Source organism: Chlorocebus sabaeus, chromosome 9, assembly GCF_047675955.1.
Source record: "Chlorocebus sabaeus isolate Y175 chromosome 9, mChlSab1.0.hap1, whole genome shotgun sequence".
NCBI lineage: Eukaryota > Metazoa > Chordata > Mammalia > Primates > Cercopithecidae > Chlorocebus > Chlorocebus sabaeus.
In genome coordinates this window covers 15,010,036-15,032,335 of record NC_132912.1, presented here as the reverse complement: position 1 = coordinate 15,032,335, position 22,300 = coordinate 15,010,036, and the positions used below count along the sequence as shown (strand labels likewise).

General features: G+C 38.9%; 1 protein-coding gene across 1 annotated transcript in view; it reads right to left on the bottom strand.

Annotated features, from left to right (window-relative positions):
* Positions 1–6,385: 6,385 nt before the first annotated feature.
* Positions 6,386–22,300, bottom strand: part of HSPA14 (heat shock protein family A (Hsp70) member 14) — a 31,979-nt gene continuing 16,064 nt past the window's right edge. The window contains exons 10-14 of the mRNA XM_008002339.3: positions 20,903–21,005; positions 10,837–11,049; positions 10,215–10,388; positions 7,513–7,583; positions 6,386–6,596 (exon numbers count right to left, since the gene is read on the bottom strand). Coding sequence (XP_008000530.1) covers positions 6,518–6,596; positions 7,513–7,583; positions 10,215–10,388; positions 10,837–11,049; positions 20,903–21,005 — 640 coding nt within the window. The 3' untranslated portion in view covers positions 6,386–6,517. The remainder of the gene's footprint in view (positions 6,597–7,512; positions 7,584–10,214; positions 10,389–10,836; positions 11,050–20,902; positions 21,006–22,300) is intronic.

Below are 22,300 nucleotides of genomic sequence, written 5' to 3'. Positions count from 1 at the left end.
CAGTCTCGACCTCCTGGGCTCAACTTTTAATGTAAATTGGGACTGGGTAGATGTGTAAGGAGACCCGAGCCCCGCTCCCGTGTTGTTGACAAGCTCCTGAGCTCGGCCTGCTGACGGGTGGGGGCCGGGAGGAAGAGGACATGTTGGTAAGGAGGCTGCAGGGCGACTCCGGGGGCCTCCCACCTGGTCTCCACCCCCTCCCCCCAGCCATTCTTGACGCCGCATCCATATGACTGTTTTAAACAACCTAAAGCAGAAATCTTAGAGCAAATAACGAAAACTGGCAGAAAGCCATTTGATGTCTACTAAGGACTTAAACGCAGACCATTAAAGGACTGGTTATTTGATTCCATTATGAAATACTGTCTAGCCGTCTTAAAAAGATGTTCATGAAGCTTTTAGTGTTAAGCAAAAACAAAACAAATCCCCCTGAAATACAGCTTTAACTATGAAAAAAAAATGTATAGGAAAATAACGAAATACAGCCTTTCGAAGTGATTTTAGCTTCTCTTTTTTACATATTTAATCATTTTCTACGATGAGCATCTCACTACCTTGATATAAGGAATAAAAGGCCCTATCCAACCCTATCACCTGGAAGAGCATCCAGGCCCTTTAAGGCGTAGTCTATCTAGGATTATGCCTTCAGGCCCTTTAAGATACAGCCTCCCGTCCTAACCGACCCCAAGCACTCATTGCCTCTCCTGTATGTTTTCAGAGCCCTCCAAGGAGCGGCCTTCGCTACTCACTGGTCATTCCTGAATCCCTTTTTGGCTCCTTTTCCTCAGTCCAGCCTGGGTTCCTCAGGGAAGGGACTGTAGCCCTGGGACTGCATTTCTCTTCCGCCCTCTCCCTATGTGACTGCCCCGATTCCCATGGATTTAAATTGCATCTTGACACAAGATTCCTAACTCTTTGTCTCCAACCCTGGCCTCTGCCCTGAATTCCAGGCTAGAATATCCACGGTGCCTAATGGACATATGCCCTTAGGTGTTGCACAAACATCTCCAATTGAACATATCCAGAAAAATACACTTCTGGACCTTAGTCCAGGCCATCATTGCTCGACTGAAGTCCTACAACAGCTGAACTGTTTTCACTTCCACCACTGCTCCCATTCAATCCATTTTCTAGGCAGCTGAAAAAATGACCCTAAAATATAAAGAGGAACAGGCCTTTCCCCCCGCTTTAAGTACTTCCCAGCACATTCAGAATAAAACTCAAACCTCCAGTGATTGGAATCCTGTCTCTAACCTCACTTTGTGCCACTCCCCTTTACTCATTATTCTCCAGGCCTTTCCTCGGCCCCACTCACCCAGAAATCTTTTACTGTGCATCTCCTATGTGCCAGGCACCTGATAGGTGCTGGGAATATAGCAGCGGATGAGAAAGACAAAAGACCCAGTCCTCATGGAGCTGACTTCCCAGTGAGAGGAGCAGCGGATAAAGCAAATCACTGAAGGCAGCTGTAAATTACTTTCCGGTTCAGAGGACAGGCTCCTTCCCCTCCTTACATGGCTACCTTCAGATCACTTGGGTCTCAGCTTAAACGCCACCTATTGACAGAGGCCTCGCATGTTACCTAATTCTTTAGCCCTACTTTGAATCCTTAAAAAGCACTTATCAAAATTTGCAATTATCTTGTCTGGTTTTTGTTCTTTGGTCTTGATTAGTTTCAGTAAAAACTTACGTAATGAATGTATCGCACCATTTTGTAAATTCAGTGTTTCCTTTGTTTCTCGTCTTGAATCTCATCCATTCCAGTGCATAGATGAGGTCCTGTCTGTTCAACATTCAGCACCGTGTTTACTATCTAGAGCAGGAATTCTCCAGGTATGGTAATGGGGACCCCAAGACCCTTCAGAGGGTTCATGAGCACAGAACTATTTTCAGACCAACATGTTCTCTGCCTGCCTTGGCTCATGCGTACACAGTGGAATTTTCCAGAGGTTACACAATTTGAATATTGCAACACGTTGAACGAAGAAGCAGATACCAGAACATAGCTATCTTCTATTAAGCCAGACATTAAAGAGACTTGAAAAAATACAAAATACTGCTTTTGGCTAGGCAGAGTGGCTCGCACGTATAATGTTAGCACTTTGGGAGGCTGAGGCAGGAGAACTGCTTGAGACCAGCCAGGGCAACCCTAATAAAAAATTAGCTGGACGTGTTGGCACGTGCCTGTGGTCCCAGCTACTCAGGAAGCTGAGATGGGAGGATCGCTTGAGCCCAGGAGTTTGAGGCTGTAGTAAGCTATGATCAAACCACTACATTCCAGGCTGGGCAACAGAGCAAGACCCTGTCTCAAGACAAAAAACAAAAAATAAAACCCCAGATATCACCCTTGCCACTAAATTTTTGTCTTAGAAAAGTTATTTCTCATAAAAATGTTATTCATATTATCTTTTTTGTTACTTAGAAATAATTTTTAAAATTGGTTTTAATTTCCATATGGTAACTACTTATATAGTTATATAATTACATTTTATGTATATGTAACAAGCAAAAACTCTTTGGGTTCTCCAAATGTTATTTTTAAGACTGTAAAGGGGTCCTGGGACTGAATATTTGAGGGTCTTGGTAAATCCTGGCTATAAATGGAGAGAGAAATAAAAAGCCACTGAGAGACACACACCAGAGTCCTCAAGGGAAAAGCAGAGAGTCATGACCCTTTCCCAGTATTTTTTTCACAAAAACCACATGATTTCTGGAGTGTCTCCTCTTCTACTGAAATAAACGTTCTCTTCTGAGAGGCAAAGAATCGTAGAATGAACACCCAGATTAAGAATGTGAATTTAAATGAAATAATGCATGTAATGTGCTTAGAATAGTAAGCAATCAAGAAAAATTAAGTTTACAAAATAAGCGTCTGAATGTTAGTTTGAAATCCACCATTTATTTACTGTGAGACCTTGGATAACTTACTTAACTGCTCTGAATCTATTATCTGGAAAACAGAAATAACACATGCCATATTACTCTCTACACAGTACAACTATTCATGGAATTGTGATGAGATAAAAATTTTAAAATGAGATAATGAATTCAAGCAAATAACAGTATTATATTATATGGTCACTCATCATTTTAGATATCGTGATTTTTCCCATAGAACTTTTATGCTCTGGTACTTTTAAGAATTCTTATACATATAAAAGCTTTCAGTTTGTGATGAATATTTTGTGGCCTCCTGTTAAAGACTGAACATTTGCATCTCTGAAAAATTCCAGTGTTGAAATCCTCACCCCCAAGGTGATGGTATTGGGAGGCAGGGCCTTTGAGAGGTGATTAGATCATGAAGGTGGAGCCTGCATGCATGGGATTAGCACCCTTACAAAAGGGACCCTTCAGAGCTCTCTCGCCCTCTATCCTTCATGTGAGGTTATAAAGATAGCTGGCAACCCAAAAGGGAGCCCTCATCAGAACCCGGCCACGCTTCCAGCCTGGTCCAGCACCTGATCTGACTTCCAGCCTCCAGAACTGTAATACATTTCTGATATTTACAAGCCACCCCCAGACTATGGTACTTTATTATAGCAGTCCAAACTAAGACACGTTCTGAGACTTTCACATCAGGTATTTCTTCCTATTTTTATATTTGGCTCTGTTCTTCAGACAATGTCAGATGTAAACAGGCAAAACTATAATTTGACATAACCTTTTGGTGGTAAAAATGTTTAAGTTTAAATATGTATATATTTACTATCTGGCCTTTTATATAAAAAATTTGACCCCTGAAGTAGATTATTGAAACTTCTAAAATAAAATGACTTCTTCAAAACTTTTCTTCCATATTTATGTAATACTTCACTTACTTGACTACTTCCCCACATTATTTAAATATATACATATTTAAATTTCATGAAATATATTTGCATTTCATGAATATATTTAAATTTCATGTATCTCATGTACTTCCTAATTATCTTTGCTATGATATACATATGACGTAACAAAGATAACTGGGAAGTACATGAAAAGATTATCAAGGTACTCACCAAAAATTTTTACAGTTACTATTCTGGATGGTAGAATAAAGAATGTTTTATATTTTTTTCTTTTGGCATTTGAATTTTATATTGACTATGTATCATTCTTATAAACAGAAAAAAATTAAAGCTATTTTCACCTTGAAAAAAAAAAAAACTAGAAAAATTTGTCGGCAAATCTATCAAAAATTCACAAGGAAAAAACTTGTCACCTGAGGGTACGAAAAAATGTGGAAGAATTTCATTAGGCAGTAGAGGACTTATTGATGACAATTTCAAATTGGGTAAGTCTAGGGGAAAACAATCAAACAAACATGCAAAGCTGACCAATAAGGTCAGCAGTGCTATTCCTTTCCTTCCTTATGTTTCTAAACAAACCATAAAATATACAAAAGATGTACTCACTGGCCATTGTCCTGTAGCATACAAAGATGACATTATTTTTTCTTCCATATAATTCATTTATTTGATAAGCACTTATGAACACCCACTATGCTCACGTACTGTTGTAGGGGCCGAGGCAAAATGGTGATTAAGACTCAGAGTCTCTGCTCTCACAAATGCTTAATAATCTAGTGGGGAAAGGAGCCAAGTAAGTAAAGCATTAAATAAATATGGAAGAAAACTTTAGAGTAAGTTATTTTATTCTATAAGTTTCAATAATCTACTTCAGGTGTCAAATTTTTTATACAGAAGGCCAGACAGTAAACATTTTAAGCTTTGTGGGCCATACAGCCTTTGTGCAACTATTCATCTCTGCCACTGTAATGTGAAAACCACCACAGCCAGCACCTATACAATTAGAGTGTGACTGTGTTCTAATAAAATTTTATCTACAAAAACAGGGGTGAGATAGATCTGAATCACTGGACATAGTTTGGCATCCCAGATCTATTTTAAAAGCTAACAATAACCACAAAATAAAATCCTAAAACAGTTTTTCAAAGCATAATTGAAAGTATGTAGACTTAGCAGTAAAACTAGTTCAGTTGGTGTTTTCCTGTGTTCTGAAGCCACTGAATTGCTTATACCAAAATCACTTTTATTTCAAATTTTCTATAACTTTGAAAAAAGATCCTAAGAAATAACTACTAACTTAAGACAAAGAGTACACCTTTAAAGCTGCTTCTGTATTTAAAGACTCTGTGGACTTAAAATCATATCTGAATTCTCTTCATGGTTCTGTCAATAATTTGATGTAAAATAATGATGAAAAAATTTAAGTTTTGTTTCTGGATCTTTAAAAACTTTTAGAAGAGTACTACCAACTAACTCCATAGCAGCCAACATGAATAAGTTTTCATTGGAACCCACTGAGGATCTCAGGGCTCTAGTGAATATTCTCTGGTAAACAGAATGTGGCTAACCTTCTCTTCAAACTAAATATTTTTTTTTTTTCTCTCTCTCTCTCTTTTTCTCTTTTTTCTCTCTCTTTTTGAGATGGAGTCTCACTCTGTCGCCCAGGCTGGAGTGCAGTGGCATGATTTTGGCTCACTGCAACCTCTGACTCCTGGGTTCAAGGGATTCAGCCTCCGGAGTTGCTGGGACTACAGGCGCACACCACCACACCCAAATAATTTTTTGTATTTTTAGTAGAGATGGGGTTTCACCACATTGGCCAGGCTGGTCTGGAACTCCTGGCCTCAAGTGATCCACCTGTCTCTGCCTCCCAAAGTATTTGAATTACAGGTGTGAGCCACCATGCCCCGCCCTAAAGAGATCTTTTAATTTCAAAAGAAAAACATGTTGGTTGGAGGAAAAGAAATAAACTAAACAAAACTGTAGAAAGTAAAAGCCCCTCTCCTAGTTGTTGAGTTTATCAGTTTACTTAAAAAATGGCTGTGGCTTATGCCTGTAATCCCAGCACTTTGGGGGGCTAAGGCGGGAGGATCACTTGAGACCAGCAGTTTGAGACCATCCTGGGCAACATAGCAGGATGTTACGTCTCTCCAAAAAAACAAAACAGAACAAAAAAAAATTTGCCAGGTGTGATGGTGCACATCTGTAGTCCCGGCTACATGGGAGGCTAAGGCAGGAAGACTGCTTGAGCCCAGCAGTTCGAGGCTGCTGTGAGATATGATCCCACAACTGCACTTGAGCCTGGGTGACAGCGCAAAATCCTGTCTCTAAAAACAAAAACAAACAAAAAAAGGCATCTTACTTTGTATATGGTCCTGCAAGTTTTTTCAATTAATGTCAATGACTTTTAATTGTTCTCTTGGTTATCTAACAAGAACCAATAGAAGATCTTTTAAAATTAAATGTCATAGAAAATTCTTTCAACCAACTCAGTTTAATTCTAAATAGCTTCATGATAAAAAAAAAACTTCCATATATTTCCCAGTAATAAGAGGTTATTGTACATCAAAAACAAAGAAGAGTTGCAACACTTACTGATATATTGTAGTTTAATAAAACATAGTTTATACAGTTCATTGAAAAAGTATTTTAATACAAACGCCACTTATACACAAAACCAAATGTTGATATTCTTGTTTATAAAAATTCTTGATTTCTCTAGAACACTAAGATGCTACCTCAATAGAGATTGCTTCACATTTTCCAGTTTCTTGATCTGTGCATGTCACATGTAAAGATCCATCCCTAAACAGACAAAAAAATAAAGAACATTTCATAAGCTCATGTTATAAAAACATAAAGTCTGTAACAAGTTACTTGAGGGCTTTCAGTAAACAAGGGTTAATTTTAATTTTCAAAAGAAGGGTATTAATGTAAAGAATACACACAATCTCAGTGTCTGTAAATTTAGTAAGTATCATATGTTATATTTAGCTAGTTATTCTTAGGAACTTCCTTCCAGACCACTAAGATCATGGTTATATTTCTTGAAAACCCATGATGACAAACACCTTAGGTTTAAGACTTTATATAAGCTCCAGATGCAGCATGCTATTTTCAAGACTAGGTCAAGGCAAACTCACCCTGATAAATTCTATATTCTTGCTATGTATCGTTTATGGAGTAAGTTGTCTTTTAAGTTTAATTTGGAAAGGATTTACTTGTAATACATAGTAGTATGGGTAGCTTGTGGTTAGGAAAATGGCAATAGCTGAATTTAATTCGTAAATTATTTTTCTTAGAAAAATTTTGCATTTAAATTTTCTAAATTTCTTAGAAAACTTAGCAATAAAGAAACAAACTTACCCTTTCACAGGGCAAATAGTAACAGTTATATAAACTTTAGAAAATTATACTAGAAATTGGTAAATTACATCTCAACTGAGCACACATCAGTTTCTTAGGTTGATGATAGCCAAAATAAAGAAAATATTGATGATAGCCAAAATAAAGAAAATATCCTAAAATATTCAAGATGGAAATGACTTTTCTTTGTAAAATATAGTAATTTTGGGGGCAAAAAATGTAATTCACTGATAAAAACCTCTGTAGGTTTTTAATGTTTTTTCTAGAATGACAATGAGTGAAAAAATCAGTAAAATCAAAAAATGGTCAAGTATCAAATTGAATTTTCTTAACAACAGAAGTTTAATTTTTTTACCTTTTCATAGTAAGAACAGCTAATATATCACGTAATCCATTTTCTTTTTTATCTAAATCCTGGAGTACAACCTGTTTATGCAAAAACAATATGAAGAGAATTCAGCATTTTGACATAAATGAACTGATGTATCAATTATTGCAATGGACCAAAGCTTATTTACCACTGAAACAAACCTTTTTAAAATAGGGCAGTTTTCAATTCTCCTACCACTGAATCAGAATTCAGATAATAGGAGTGAAGCTTTCTTAAGCTGAAATGTCTCCCCCGGAAGGAGGGCCCATAAGATAACTAATGCATTTGTCCCTTCTAAATGTCATGTCCTAGATTAAAATGATTTTTTCTAAGATGTACTATTAGTTTCAGAAAATAAAGGCTACTTTTCTTTTTTGGTAAGTAAGCCATTCCCAGTAACATGCAAATTATAATTTGGCAACCTTTCTATATATACTTAACAAAAAAAAAAAGCATTTTAAATACACTTGGAAAACCACCTACTTAAAAACATGGCAAACTCTTTTGTACAACTAAGATTATATCTGTAAGTAAGAGATGGTAATGAATTTACTATAAAATTCCTCAGTTTCCTAAAGAATAGTATATCAAGAAACCAGATATGGAATTCTGCCGTGACTTTAGGCTTAGCCAAGCTCAAGTTTAATAACCTAAGTTATACTAAGTACCTTGTTTTACTCATTTGTAAAATAAGGTTAGAACAGATGGGAACTCTGAAAGATTCTCTTCCAAATTCAGTGTTACATGGCTAACTCTCCTCCTGGCATCTTTAAGTTAGGATATAGTAGCAGCAGCTGTGGAGTCTCAGAGAGGATGTGAAGAAAAAGGTAATGGAAGTGTGAGAGAAGAGCGAAGGAAATACTGAGTTCAAAAACCTGGTGCATGGGAAGGTTCTTAGACACACACAAACCAATTCATGTGGAAGTGCTTTTCAAACTTTACCAATAGATTCCAAGTTGGTAAGTCTGAGGTGCAGCCCAGGTATGTTATGCATGTGTGTGTTTTCATTACTCTTTTGTTGGAATTAGAAAATAAATATGTGGCCAGGCATAGTGGCTCATGCCTGTAATCCCAGCAGTTTGGGAGGCTAAGGCAGGCAGATCACCTTAGGTCAGGAGTTTGAAACCAGCCTGGTCAACATAGTGAAACTGTCTCTACTAAAAACACAAATATTAGCCAGGCGTGGTGGTGCATGCCTGTAGTCCCAGCTACTCAGAAGGCTGAGGCAGGAGAATCAGTTGAACCCATGGGGTAGAGGTTGCAGTGAGCTGAAATCATGTCACTGCATTCTGGCCTGGGTGACAGAGCAAGCTGCCGTCTCAAAAAAAAAAAAAAAAAAAAAATTAGGTATGTGAGCTAAAGATATGTATCTCTTTACATACACCACTCACACACACACGCACGATACCTCATCACTAATAAACACCCTGTCTTCTCAAAAAAGCTAGGCATTCTGGACTTCTCTGAATGTGCATATATTTTTTAAAAAACAATACTGCTTTGGGAGGCCGAGGCGGGTGAATCACGAGGTCAGGAGATTGAGACCATCCTGGCTAACACGGTAAAACCCCATCTCTACTAAGAATACAAAAAATTAGCCAGGCGTGGTGGTGGGTGCCTGTAGTCCCGGCTACTCGGGAGGCTGAGGCAGGAGAATGGCGTGAACCTGGGAGGTGGAGCTTGCAAAGACAATGAGCCGAGATGGTGCCACTGCACTCCAGCCTGGGCAACAGAGCAAGATTCTGTCTCAAAAAAAAAAAAAGTACATTCTTTTTTGTTACCTATATTTAATTTTTACTATAAAAGTAATTCATGCTCATGTCCTGTGCTGTTTGTAAAAAATTCAGTATAAAGTGTCAGAAGTCAAAAAAACCCTCTTGGTACCTTCAAACTTATTTACCTACTGTGAAGTTTCTGGAATATGGTTTAAGTACCTATATATATTTTCTGTATAAATGCATGGATATCTGAAAATGCACCCCTACTCAAACACCACCTCCTCACACACATTCATGCTCCCAGACTTTTTATTTAGATACAAATGGCATCGTAATACAAATACTGTGCTGCAGTCTGTGTGTGTGTGTGTGTTTTAATGCAACTGCATTTCTCAGACATGTTTCTAAAAGTAAATAACATGGCTCTACCTCACTCTTCGTAAAGCATACAGAGGGTCATATAGTATGAGATATGCACGTGGTATTTTAAAAAAGCAAACCTATCTTGTCTCAGAGGCCGCATGGCACAATGGGAAGAGCATGTCATGGGCTCAGAAATGAAACCAACTTGAGGAGAAACCCTAGCTTGACCAAGAAAATAAAGGTTATTTGCTATCACAGGCCAACTTCTTAATCATCTATAAAATGCATACAATAATGTGCATTTAGCATGAACCAAAAAATAAAATTCTCCCCTTCCACTTACCTAACTACCGAGGGAGGCCAAGAGCACAACAAAGAAGCAGTCTAAATACCCAGAACTCTTTCAAATTAAAATTGCCTATTTCTTCCCTCTTTCAAAAATGAGTATACACAAGTTCATTTTCAGAAATGAGCCTTCATAAAATCCTTCATAAAAATGTATTTGGTGTCCTTTATATATATACATTTTGTATTAAGATATTGAACTGAAATCTAATCCAGAAAGCAAAGTTGAACAGTTTAATGTGTCTAACTTTATGTATTTACCTGTGCAAACTTGGTTTCCTCTTTGGCAGAGTTCTTCCCGTCAGACTCATAGAGTTCAAGGCACACTGAAGATATGCTTCCAGGAGCTTGCAATGTGTGTTGTCTTCGAGCTGGCAAAGGAGTCCCTGATGGAAATAGCACTGTGAATCTACTGGCTCCTGATTCGTCCACACCCTAGTTAGCAGGAAACAAGGTGCATACTCTTTGGTATTTATCTTTACAATTGAAAAAAAATCTTCCCATTATAAATGAGAAATATATTCCTTATTGATAATCAGGACACTAGGCAAAGAGAACAAAATAGAAATAATCCTAAATCCCACTCCACTGTATTTAAAAATATATTGAAACATACCTCTATCTATATTAACTTATGATTAATATTATGCCTAACTTTTATTTTTCTAAAAAACTAACAGGTTAGAGAAATATTAACTAAAAGAATATAAGACATTCCTTAAAAGTAGGATTATAAACCTAAATTTAAAACCTCTGCCAGTATACAGGGTTTTATTGTAACATCATGCTATGTATAAAAACTTACGGCAATTAATTTACTATTTTTAAGGAAAGTATAGAAAAGCTAAACATACTTTAACTAGTATAGAGAAGCTAAACATACCTTAACTAAAATATCTCTGGCTGAACACTCTATCATAAGAGAGTCTTCCACCAACAGGTTTTCTTTCCCAATAAGAATTCCTGCTTCTATAGCTGCACCAATAGGGATCACTTCATCAGGAGGGATAGAATTGAGAAGCTCAACAGCTGGGAAAAGATCTTTAATCAGTTGCTGTAGCTTTGGGATTCGAGAAGACCCTCCGCAAAGGACAACCTAGAGAATAAAAATAATTTTCAGTTGTTTACTTTTAGAAGAATGCAGTGTCTCAAAATTAAGTGTAATAGACTGAGTCATCTTCATCGTGTGTAAAAATAAAATACAAAAAAAGCCTATATATTAACATGTTATATTTAACCTATAAATACATAAACATATATATTTAACATATTATAGATATTTAACATATTCTTTACTCACAACAAAATTTAAAATGAGGAAATCTCACCATTACAAAATACAGTAGAGCTACATATGTGGTTCATAATACTGTGCAAAAGAGGCTTAACCACAAATAGTCACTTGAATAGAAAATATATCAATATTTTGCACTAAGGTTTTTTTTTTAAAGTTTGAATTTTAAAGAATTTTTGTGACAAATATTGCTATTCTCTCTTAGTGAAAACTGTGCCATAAACTTCTTTGCCTTTACCATAGAAGAATGTTAAGTTTCTTGAGGAAAAAGAGCTGTTTTATACAACTGCATTTTAAATGGCTGATACCATTGATTAAATCTTTTGTCTGAAGAACTTCATATAAAATTGCTTCCTTAAATTATAAATCCCTTAAGTTGCTCACTGATTCATCCACTGAACACTTATGATTCCATGGGCATTCAGAGTATTGGATTAATATATAACCTAAGAAGGGAAATCAACAGACACTTCCTATTTCACAGTCTTTATGGATGATCTCACTGCTCACTGAGGCAGAGGACCAACTGATGAAAGCTAGGCCTCTTTCACATTCAGTATGAAGTAATGAGGGACACCCTATGCATCTCCAGGTGTGAGCATGAGGAACATTAGCTGAAGGATTTTTTTTTTTTTTAAGTAGGTTTTCCTTGGCAAAGATCTTGAAAAGATCAGTTTGGAGTAAGTAAAAAGAGCAATCTTCTCTAAATTTTATGATCCCAGGTAAATACCAGGAGAACAAAAATGCAGAATATGCCTTTTCAAATATCTCATATTCAACATCAAAAAAGCTTTATTAATAAATAGTAAGTGGTGCTATGCAAAAAACAAAGAAAACAAACAAAACAACCAACCTTGGAAAATATTGACTTTTTATTTATTTATTTTTTTTGGAGACAGAGTCTTGCCTTGTCACCCGGGCTGGAGTTGCAGTGGTACAGTCATAGCTCACTGCAGCCTCACATTCCTGGGCTCCAGCGATGCTCCAGTGATCCTCCTGCTTCAGTCTCCCGAGCAGCTGGGACTATAGGGATGTGCCACCACACCCAGCCAACTTTTTTTGGGAAATCCAAGATACAGGTGCCAGCAATGTAGACCATTCTGAGGTCTCTTTTCGTGGCTTGTAGGTGGCCACCATCCCACTGTGTCCTCACACGACCTCTTTTTTGGTACATTTTGGTGGGAGGGGGAGGGAGGGCGGTCAGAACCAGCTTTCTTCTCATGACAACAATAATTCTATCGGATCAGGGCCCACCCCTGTAACTCCAATTAACCTTCATTACTTCCTGAGATGTCTCATTTCTAAGGCCTTCTAAGTTCAAGCACCTGAGTCAAAATAGATTAAACTCCCTATTTCTTTGAATGCATCTCAGGAGTTGTTAAAGAGGGTAAGAGTGAGAGGCAGAAAGGCAAAAAAGAAGAGGAGCAGGGAGAAGCAGCAGACACAGCTGCCTCTGCTTATAATGTCACAACCTTAGAAGAGGTTATTAAGAGCAAGTCATGCTCTGTGGACACAAGAAGGGAGGTGGAAAGAAGAAACATCAGAAAAGGACTAAGCCTGGGTTAGGGAACAGGATTGTTATACTCAGTTTATGATAGACACCTTGTTCAGATGATGCCTGAGAATCATATGCCTCTGATTCCCCATAGAGACGACTTGGGACCTACTGATAATCAGTGGTCCTGAAGAGGCCACTGACAGCTTCTCACCCAGAGATGAGAGGATGAGATGGAGCCAAGCAGCTAAGGCACTCCTTTAAACCAGTGCCACTAAAAACTAGGACTGCTCCCCTTTTCAGTGTTTATGTTAAAAGGGGTCAGTTTGTTCAGACGATATAGGTCAGGTAGAGAAGCCTGAAATGGTCCATCTAACCTTTCATGCTCAGTTAGCATAAATAATATAAAAATTATAAATTATTGCAGAATAAAAAAAGAATACCTCCTCATAACCAAGTAAGGTATATCCCAAGTATACAATGATAGTTCCATATTAGGAAATTATTTATTCATTATATAGCTTTAAGATAAATATAAAAAAAAACCCATAAGATCATCACTGGTGTCCAAAAACACACATGTAAAAATACAACACCCACTTCATATTAAAACTCCTTTAAAAATAGAAAAGGCCAAGCGCAGTGGTTCATACCTGTAATCCCAGCACTTTCGGAGGCCGAGGTGGGCGGATCTCTTGAGCCTACTAGGAGTTCAAGACTAGCCTGGGCAACATGGTGAAACTCCATCTCCACAAAAAATACAAAAATTACCCAAGTGGGTGTGGTGGCATGCGCCTGTGGTCCCAGCTACTTGGGAGGCTGAGGTGGGAGGATCACCTGAGCCTGGGAGTTCGAGGCTGCAGTGAGCCCTGATTGTGCCACTATACTCCAGCCTGGATGACAGATGACAGAGTGAGAACCTCTCAAGAAAGAAAGAAAGAAAGGAAAGAAGGCCGGGCACGGTGGCTCACGCCTGTAATCCCAGTACTTTGGGAGGCCGAGGTGGGAGGATCACAAGGTCAGGAGATCGAGAACATCCTGGTTAATACAGTGAAACCTCGTCTCTACTAAAAATACAAAAAAATTAGCCAGGAGTGGTGATGGGCGTCTGTAGTCCCAGCTACTCGGGAGGCTGAGGCAGGAGAATGGTGTGAACCCGGGAGGTGGAGCTTGCAGTGAGCCAAGATGGCGCCACTACACGCCAGCCTGGGCGACAGAGCGAGACTCCGTCTCAACAAAAAAAAAAGAGCTTTCTCAATATGATAAAATATATTTATTGGGGCCAGGTCCGGTGGCTCATGCCTGTAATCCCAGCACTTTGGGAGGCCAAGGCAGGCGGATCACGAGGTCAGGAGATTGAGACCACCCTGGCTAACACGGTGAAACCCCGTCTCTACTAAAAATACAAAAAAGTTGGCTGGGCGAGGTGGTGGGTGCCTGTAGTCCCAGCTGCTGCAGAGGCTGAGGCAGAAGAATGGCATGAACCCAGGAAGTGGAGCTTGCAGTGAGCCGAGATCGGCCCCCTGCACTCGAACCTCGGTGACAGAGCAAGACTCTGTCTCAAAAAAGAAAAAAAAAATCTATTTCTTTTTCTTTTCTCTGTCGCCAGGCTGGAGTGCAGTGGTGCAACCTCTGCTCACTGCAACTTCCGCCTCCCGGGTTCAAGTGATTCTCCTGGCTCAGCCTCCCAAGTAGTTGAGACTACAGGCATGCACCACCACGCCCAGCTAATTTGTGTATTTTTAGTAGAGATGGGGTTTCACCATGTTGGCCAGGATGGTCTCGATCTCTTGACCTCGTGATCTGCCCGCCTTGGCCTCCCAATGCGCTGGGGTTACAGGCGTGATCCACGGACCCCAGCCGATAAAATCTATTTCAAACCAATTACCAGTAATCAATGTTTGTTGGTAACAGTTTAATAGTATTCCCCTAGTAAAATCAACAAAAGAAGGAAGTCCAGCATTCACAAAAATATTTACGTTCTAGCCAGGCATAGTGGCTCATGCCTGTAATCCTAGCATTCCAGGAGGCTGAGATGGGTGGACTGCTTGAGCCCAGGAGTTCGAGACCAACCTGGACAACATACAGAGACCCTGTCTCTAAAAAATATATCAAATACGCACACATCTGTAGTCCCGGCTACTCAGGAGGCTGAGGCGGGAGGGTGGCTTGAGCCTGGGAGACGGGGGTTGCAGTGATGTGACACTGAGCCACAGCATTCCAGCCTGGGCTTCTGTTTGTTTGATATTTGATTGCTATCATCAGAACTTACTTTTTTTTTTGGACAGAGTCTCAAACAAAAGGGACACATATTAGAGAAATGTCTTTCCACTTACAGATATATCTTCTCCCAGCACCCCCAGACACCCCATTTTCCTGTTGCTCTTGTAACACAACTTGAGAGTTGTCTACACTTGTTTCCAACACCTCACCATTCATTCAATATTAAACCCGCTCCAGTAAGGCATTTCTCTCCACAGCTCCCCTACAATTGCTCCGACCAGCCATTCAACATTGCCAAGTCCAAGGGTCAATCCTGAAGAAGGTTAAGCCTCAACCTGCTAGACCTCCAGCATCACAGGGCAGTTGCTCTCTCCCTTCCTTAAGGACATGTTTTGGCCTGTCTTCCTGGTTCTCTTCCTTCTCACTGGCTGGTCCGGAATCCCCTATGCCAGATGCCCTTCTGGCTTGCAATTGTCCCAAGATCCCGTCCTGGGATCTCTTCTCTATTGTGGCTGTGCTTCCCCCGTGGGTACACTTGTCCAGTTTCGCAGCTTTAAAGAGCACATGTGTGAACAAATGTGTCTCTAGCCCAGACCCCTCTCCCCAAATCCAGACCCCTACGTCGATCTACAGTGAACCCTTCACACTGAGGCCTGAATGCTTCTTCTGGGGATCTGGGCCCTAGCTTCCTTGCCAAGTTCACCTCTGTCCACCGTCTCCCTGGCTCACTCAATTTGGCCCGTGTTACCCTCCCTGCTGCTCCTCAGGCATCACTCACACTTATACCTGCTGTTCCTCTGCCTGAGACACTGGTAGATATTCACATGGCTTGTTCTATGACTTCACTTCATTCAGGACTCTGATCAAAAGCCACCTCCTCAGAGGGGGCTCTGACCTGAAAAATCACCCTCTGTCACCAGCTAGGCCCTTATCCTGCTTAATTTTCTTCATAATATTTATCACAATTGGGCATTACTTTATCTGATTCATATTACCTGTATGTCCTCACTATATTGTTCATTCTATGAAGGCAAAGACCTTGCCATAGTTACTACTGTATCCCAGGTGTCTAGAATCTGCCTAGCGTAGAATAGGTGTGCTCAATAATTATTTGTGGGTTAATCAGTAAAATAAGTTTGAATGTATGCCTAGGAAATTCAGAAGAATCCATTAAAAATCAATAATTAAAAGAGTTTACAAAGTGACAAAATGTAAGATAAATAAGCAAAATCACCAGGTACCTTGTTTATCAGCAAAAACAAATTAGAAAACTAAAGTATTAAAAAATGTCATTCACAAGAGCAATAATCCCATAACACTCAGCAATAATTTAATAGTAAATATTAAGAAAACAAGGAAGTATTAAAGAAGATTTAAATAGACACCAACTTTGTGACTAGGAAACTAAATACTCTTAAGTTATTACATCATCCCAAGTTATTTTATAAACAATGCAACTATGTCAAAATAACAGTGAGACTTTATGTAAGTTGAAAAAAATAATTCTGAAGCTCTCTGAGAAAAGAACTGTAAACAAAGAGAACTTTAAAATTGCAATGTTAACAATTAAGGTTTACATCTACTCAGAAAGTAAATTGCTTTTTGGTGAGCAATTTGATAACAAATACTAAAAGTCTTAAAATCTAGGATTTACTCTTGAATTTTATCCTAAAGAAATTGAGGACATCCACTGAGTTACAAAGACTATATAACATACACATCCAACATACAGAATGGGTGTTATGAAGGATGGTACATCAATGCAATGAAATACTATGAAGCTATTAAAATTGCAGCTATAGAACCCAGGAGCTTGGTTAAAACACAGGGATTAACCACATTCATTTATCTAAGCTCCCTTTCACAAAAGCCCACTAAGCTGACAACAAAGGGATTTAAGAAGGTATAAAGACAGAAAGGCAAAATAAATGGAAGAGAAATCTTGAGTTTGAGATTTCAACAAATTTTGGAAGCTAGCAAGAGGTAACTCAGATGAAGTTTGAGATAACTGAAAAGAGGCAGGGCAGTATGACGCATAGGATTCCAGGTACCAACCACCACAGAAAGCGAGGGTGAAGCACAGAAGTGAAAACACAAGGGCTGGAAAACACACATGTGGAGTGGCTGCACCGGCCTCCACCGCCAGCTGCTCCCCTCACCTAAATAGGTGGCCACCTGCACCTTCTCCCACATCAGGGAGGGAGGTCGTCAACACACAGTGATAGAACTTAGATACAAAGATACAGCACGAACCAGGGTGGGGCATGGTGCTGAAAACAAGAGGGAAGAAGGGAAAAGTCTGCACATTCAAGAGTAGGAACCCTGAAGCTCTCTGCTCTCAGACCAGAAACCTGTCCCCCTCAAGCAAAAGATAAGAGAATTTCTTTCAAAAAAAGCCAAACTCTCCTCATACTAGACCCCCAGGTACTAAAATGAGAAGGCAATGGTCACAAGCATGAAGAGCACGGGTGATGGAGACAGGCAGCCTGAGTTCCGGTCCTTGCCTCACCATGTAAGTGCCAGCCTCATAACTGCGGGGCATATTACTTCACCTCTCTGGAAACCTCTTAGTTTCCTCATCTGAAAATGGAGATAAAAGCGCCTACCTCCTGGAGCTTGTGTGAGGATTAAATGTTTTAATACATGTAAATCCCCATCATTCACTCCCCATTCCCCGTAAGAGGATTACCCATCCGACTCACTCCCACAACTTGGTAGGCGGGTGTATCTCTCTGCCCCACTGTCATACCCACTGTGACACTGAATGTGCACGCACTGCCACACCCACTGTGACACTGAATGTGCACGCACTGCCATACCCACTGTGACACTGAATGTGCACGCACTGACATACCCACTGTGACACTGAATGTGTACGCACTGCCATACCCACTGTGACAGAATGTGCACGCACTGACATTACCCACTGTGACACTAAATGTGCACGCACCGACATGCACCTATCTCATCTGAGGCCCAGGCGGCTGCTCCTGTGGTCTGGGTCCTAGAATAGGAAGTGGAAAAGAGCCCCAGCAGTAGACCTGCAGCCCCCTGCAGCTGCCCACCTGTAACCTAAGTGTTGCAGAAAACCGCTGAGCGTTGAGGGTTGTTTTCTCACTGTACCAAGGTCAACACACTAACAAGACAATTTCATATTATTAAGTTCTCAAAAGCCTGTGTCTTAGAAACATCTGGAGAGGGAATCTCTAACAACATTTTCAAACCTAAAACTATTCCGCCTCAACTCAAGCGACTGAGAATTGGACTATGAGGTGATAATGAAATGATGGGGCTTTGTGACCAATTGAGTAAGAAAGGGAACTGATGCTTATTTGTCATGATATGCAACAGGCTGTGCCACAGACATTTCATTTAACCCTTGTAGCAACCCTATAGAGTAAGTTATACTTACAATACTTACTTGTAAGGTAAATATTATCACTCTCATAAGAAGAGAAAGTAAGGCTCAGGAAATGAAGAATTTTGCCCAGTCTAGAACTATTAGAACCATGAGGCTTCATGTTTAGGTGGGTCTGTCTCCAAGCCCTGCACCTTCCACCACTGTTTTACTAACATCATATGACTTGCCTCCCAGCCTTCAAACACCTGGCAAAATGCCTGCCACATTGTGTTAATATATATATATACACACACACACACACACACACACACACATACTTATTGAACTACACTACAAAAAATATTTGTCACAACATAGCAGACATCAAAAAAACTAAAAACATAAAACTGTCAAACTATAGACAAGTTAAAAGAAAAGTATATTTCATATCTGCCATACATCCAAGCAAAGCAGCTGCAGGAAACAGAGTCAAAGATCAAGAGTAAGTCAAACACACTCTTCCCTAGCAGGACCAAAACTAAACAGCGAAGTAAATGCCTCAAAGAAAGATTGCTGTACATGATAGCTAATATTCCAATTATGTAAAGTATTTGCACAAGTTTAAAAAAAAAAGATTTAAATGATCAAATAGGCAAATAATATGAGATAAAAATTTACACCAAGGAGACACAAAATTAAATAAACATTTAAGAAAAATCCTCTGACCGGGCGCAGTGGCTCACACCTGTAATCCCAGCACTTTGGGAGGCCAAGGCGGGTGGATCACGAGGTAAGGAGATCGAGACCATCCTGGCTAACACGGTGAAACCCCGTCTCTACTAAAAATACAAAAAATTAGCTGGGCATGGTGGCTGGCGCCTGCAATCCCAGCTACTCGGGAGGCTGAGGCAAGAGAATGCCATGAACCCAGGAGGTGGAGCTTGCAGTAAGCAGATATCACACCACTGCACTCCAGCCTGGATGACAGAGTGAGACTCCGTTTCAAAAAAAAGAAAAAAGAAAATACTCTAGTAGCCAATGAAATATAAAGTGAAAAGATCTTTTTTCAAGAGTCAATTGGAAATTTATCTTTAAATGCTATAACTCAGTGTCGACAAGGCTATAGTAAAACGTATACTGTTATATATTGCTGATGGAAATATTAGTTAATTCAATTCTTTTGGAAAGTAACTTGAGGTAAAAATAGTCTTAAGCTATTTTTATTCTTGACCTAGTATTTTACTTTGGGAATCTACTCTAAGGAATAATCCTAAATATGATAAACGCCTCTGTATAAAGAAAGGCATCATTCTCTTACAGGGGAGGAAAAAACCCAAACCCAGGTGTCTACGACAGGACCACAGTGAAAAATTTACAGCACGTTTCCTTTTTTCGGACATTAGCAAGCTATTCCAAATTGTGTTTATAAAGACTATAGTAATATGGGGGAGGGGGATTGGTTATATTATATAAATTAGGCAAAATTCAAAACTGTACATACAGAATTAGAACTGTTATTAAAAAAATTCACAAAACTATAGCTAGCAAACACACCTATGCATAGAAGTTACACGAGTTAGAAATATAGCTGCCTTTTGGTATTTTCTGAATTTTCTTACATGAATACTTCTTTAATAATGAAAATTTTAAAAATCATATACATTTTATTTTTATTTTATTTTTGAGATGGGGTCTTGCTCTGTCCCCAGGTTGGGGTGCAGTGGTAGGAATCATGGCTCACTGCAGCCTTGACCCCCTGAGCCCAAGTGATCTTCTCACCTCAGCCTCCCAAGAAGCTGAGACCACAGACGCCCACCACCATGCCCAGCTAATTTTTTTTTTTTTTGTAGAGACAGGGTCTCACTATGAAACAGCCAAGGCTAGTCTTGAACTCTTGGGCTTAAGCAGTTCTCCCTCCTTGGCCTCCCAAAGTGTTGGCATTACAGGCTTGAGCCACTGCACCTGGCTCGTTTTAAATGGATAAAAGGAGTATGTTCAATGAAGAGAAATAATTTTGGGAAAAAAAGAAAATACTAAACATTTGAATTTTTTAGAAAGTCTAAAAATATGTTCCTAAGCAAAGAGTGGGAAGCAGCCTGGTATACTAGTTATGAGTAGACACAGGAACGATACTGGGTTAAATCCTGGCTCTACTACTTACCATGTGATCTTCAGGAAGCCACTTAATCTCTGTACCTTGGTGCCTTCACTTACAAAACTAGGATAAATAATAGTGCTTACCTTGGGGATAAATGATAATGCCTACCTCAGAGTTACTGTGAGTATTGAACAAGTTAATATGTGTAGAACTCTTGGAAACAGTGCCTGGCACATAGTAAGTATTCAAATATCTCTCTATCTATGCTTACATATAAAAAATACACTGGAAAGGAATTATTCTGTTTTGCTAGGAAACTGAATATACAAAAATGAGTTCACCAGAGCCATTAATCAAAATTTCATCAATTTTTCCTTATTCATTAACACAATCTAATACTTAAATGCATAAACATATTCTTTCAGTACCAAGAGCTATTTCCTAAATTCCAAGTCTTAAACTATACCTAAAATAACTAAGAAAAATGTAAAAGCATTACCTTGTTGATATCATCTGCTGTAAATCCACTTTGATCTAAGAGTCCTCTGATTGCTTCTATACACTTATTAAAAAGTGGAGAACAAAGAAGTTCAAATCTTGCTCTGTACACACATACACACACACACAGAGAAACACACAGACACAGAAACAAGAGAAAGACAAAACAGGGCTCAGTACAATCAAACAAATATCACTTTTCCTTTTCTTGTGAAGAGTAATGCCAAACTTAATATGATAATTCTCTGAATGACAGGTTTACCATCAGAATAAGGTATTAGGTAAGAGTGGTGCAATATCATGGAGAGAGGAGGGTCTAGGTCATTCACCTACATATGTATGAAGATAAAATCAAATTCAAGTGAAAGCCCATCTTGTTTATGGTCTACTTATAAGCTTCCAAAAAATAAAAAATCTAAAAACACATACCCAGCATATAGTATTCCCAACAATAAACCTATTGAACCTAGTCAAACCATCATTTGAAAGGTTGTCATTTTTATATGTTAAAACTTTAAAAATTATTTCTAATGATTTTCCTTGACAGTTTGAGACCATGTTGTACATAAGTTTAGTCCCTCTGTACTCCCTGAGAAACTTGAATGCTGGCAGGTAACAAAGTTTTAAGAAAAATTTGTAGTCATGAAAAATGTACTCCCTAATCTTCATACAGAACTTCTTAAATGCAGATGAATGGCTTAAAAATTAATGTTATCTCTCTATTAATATCTATAATCCTTATAGATAGTAAAGCATACTTTTATGGTTGAAATCTTTGTGACAAAGGAAAAATTTCCCTAATGAAAAATTATAAATTTCATTTCCTTCTTAATTACTGATTAACAAAGCAAATATATATCGAGGACATGGACAAACTTAATCCTAAGGAATTCTGGAACTAGGAAAATACACATACTCTATCCAAAAAGAGATTCTAATTCAATGCAATGCCTTTTCTATCTTTTGAGTTGTAGCCTGAACTCTTTCTTCAAAGATCTGGAGCATAGCTGTCCAACAGACCTTTCTGCCAATCACTAGCCACATGACTACTGAACATTTGAACTGCAGCGAATGCTACTGAGGAAATGCATTTTTAATGTTATCCTAATTAAGTTAAATTTAAGCAGCCACAGGTGGCTAGTGGCTCTCTTATTGGGCAGTGCAGATCTAGAGTCTTCATGAAGGCCTGGGGAAAATGAAGAAGCTAAACTAAACAGATGAAAAGAGAATTTAACCAAATACAGTCACTAGAATCCTAAAAAAAAATAAGATCCTACAGACGTGGAAATTTTCACTATGCTTCCAAGTCACCTATTATGTTGTTGAGGGGTCTGAATAGGCTGTATCATTATTATTAGCAAATACGCAACACAAAGACTATAGCACTTCCTCCCTTCGT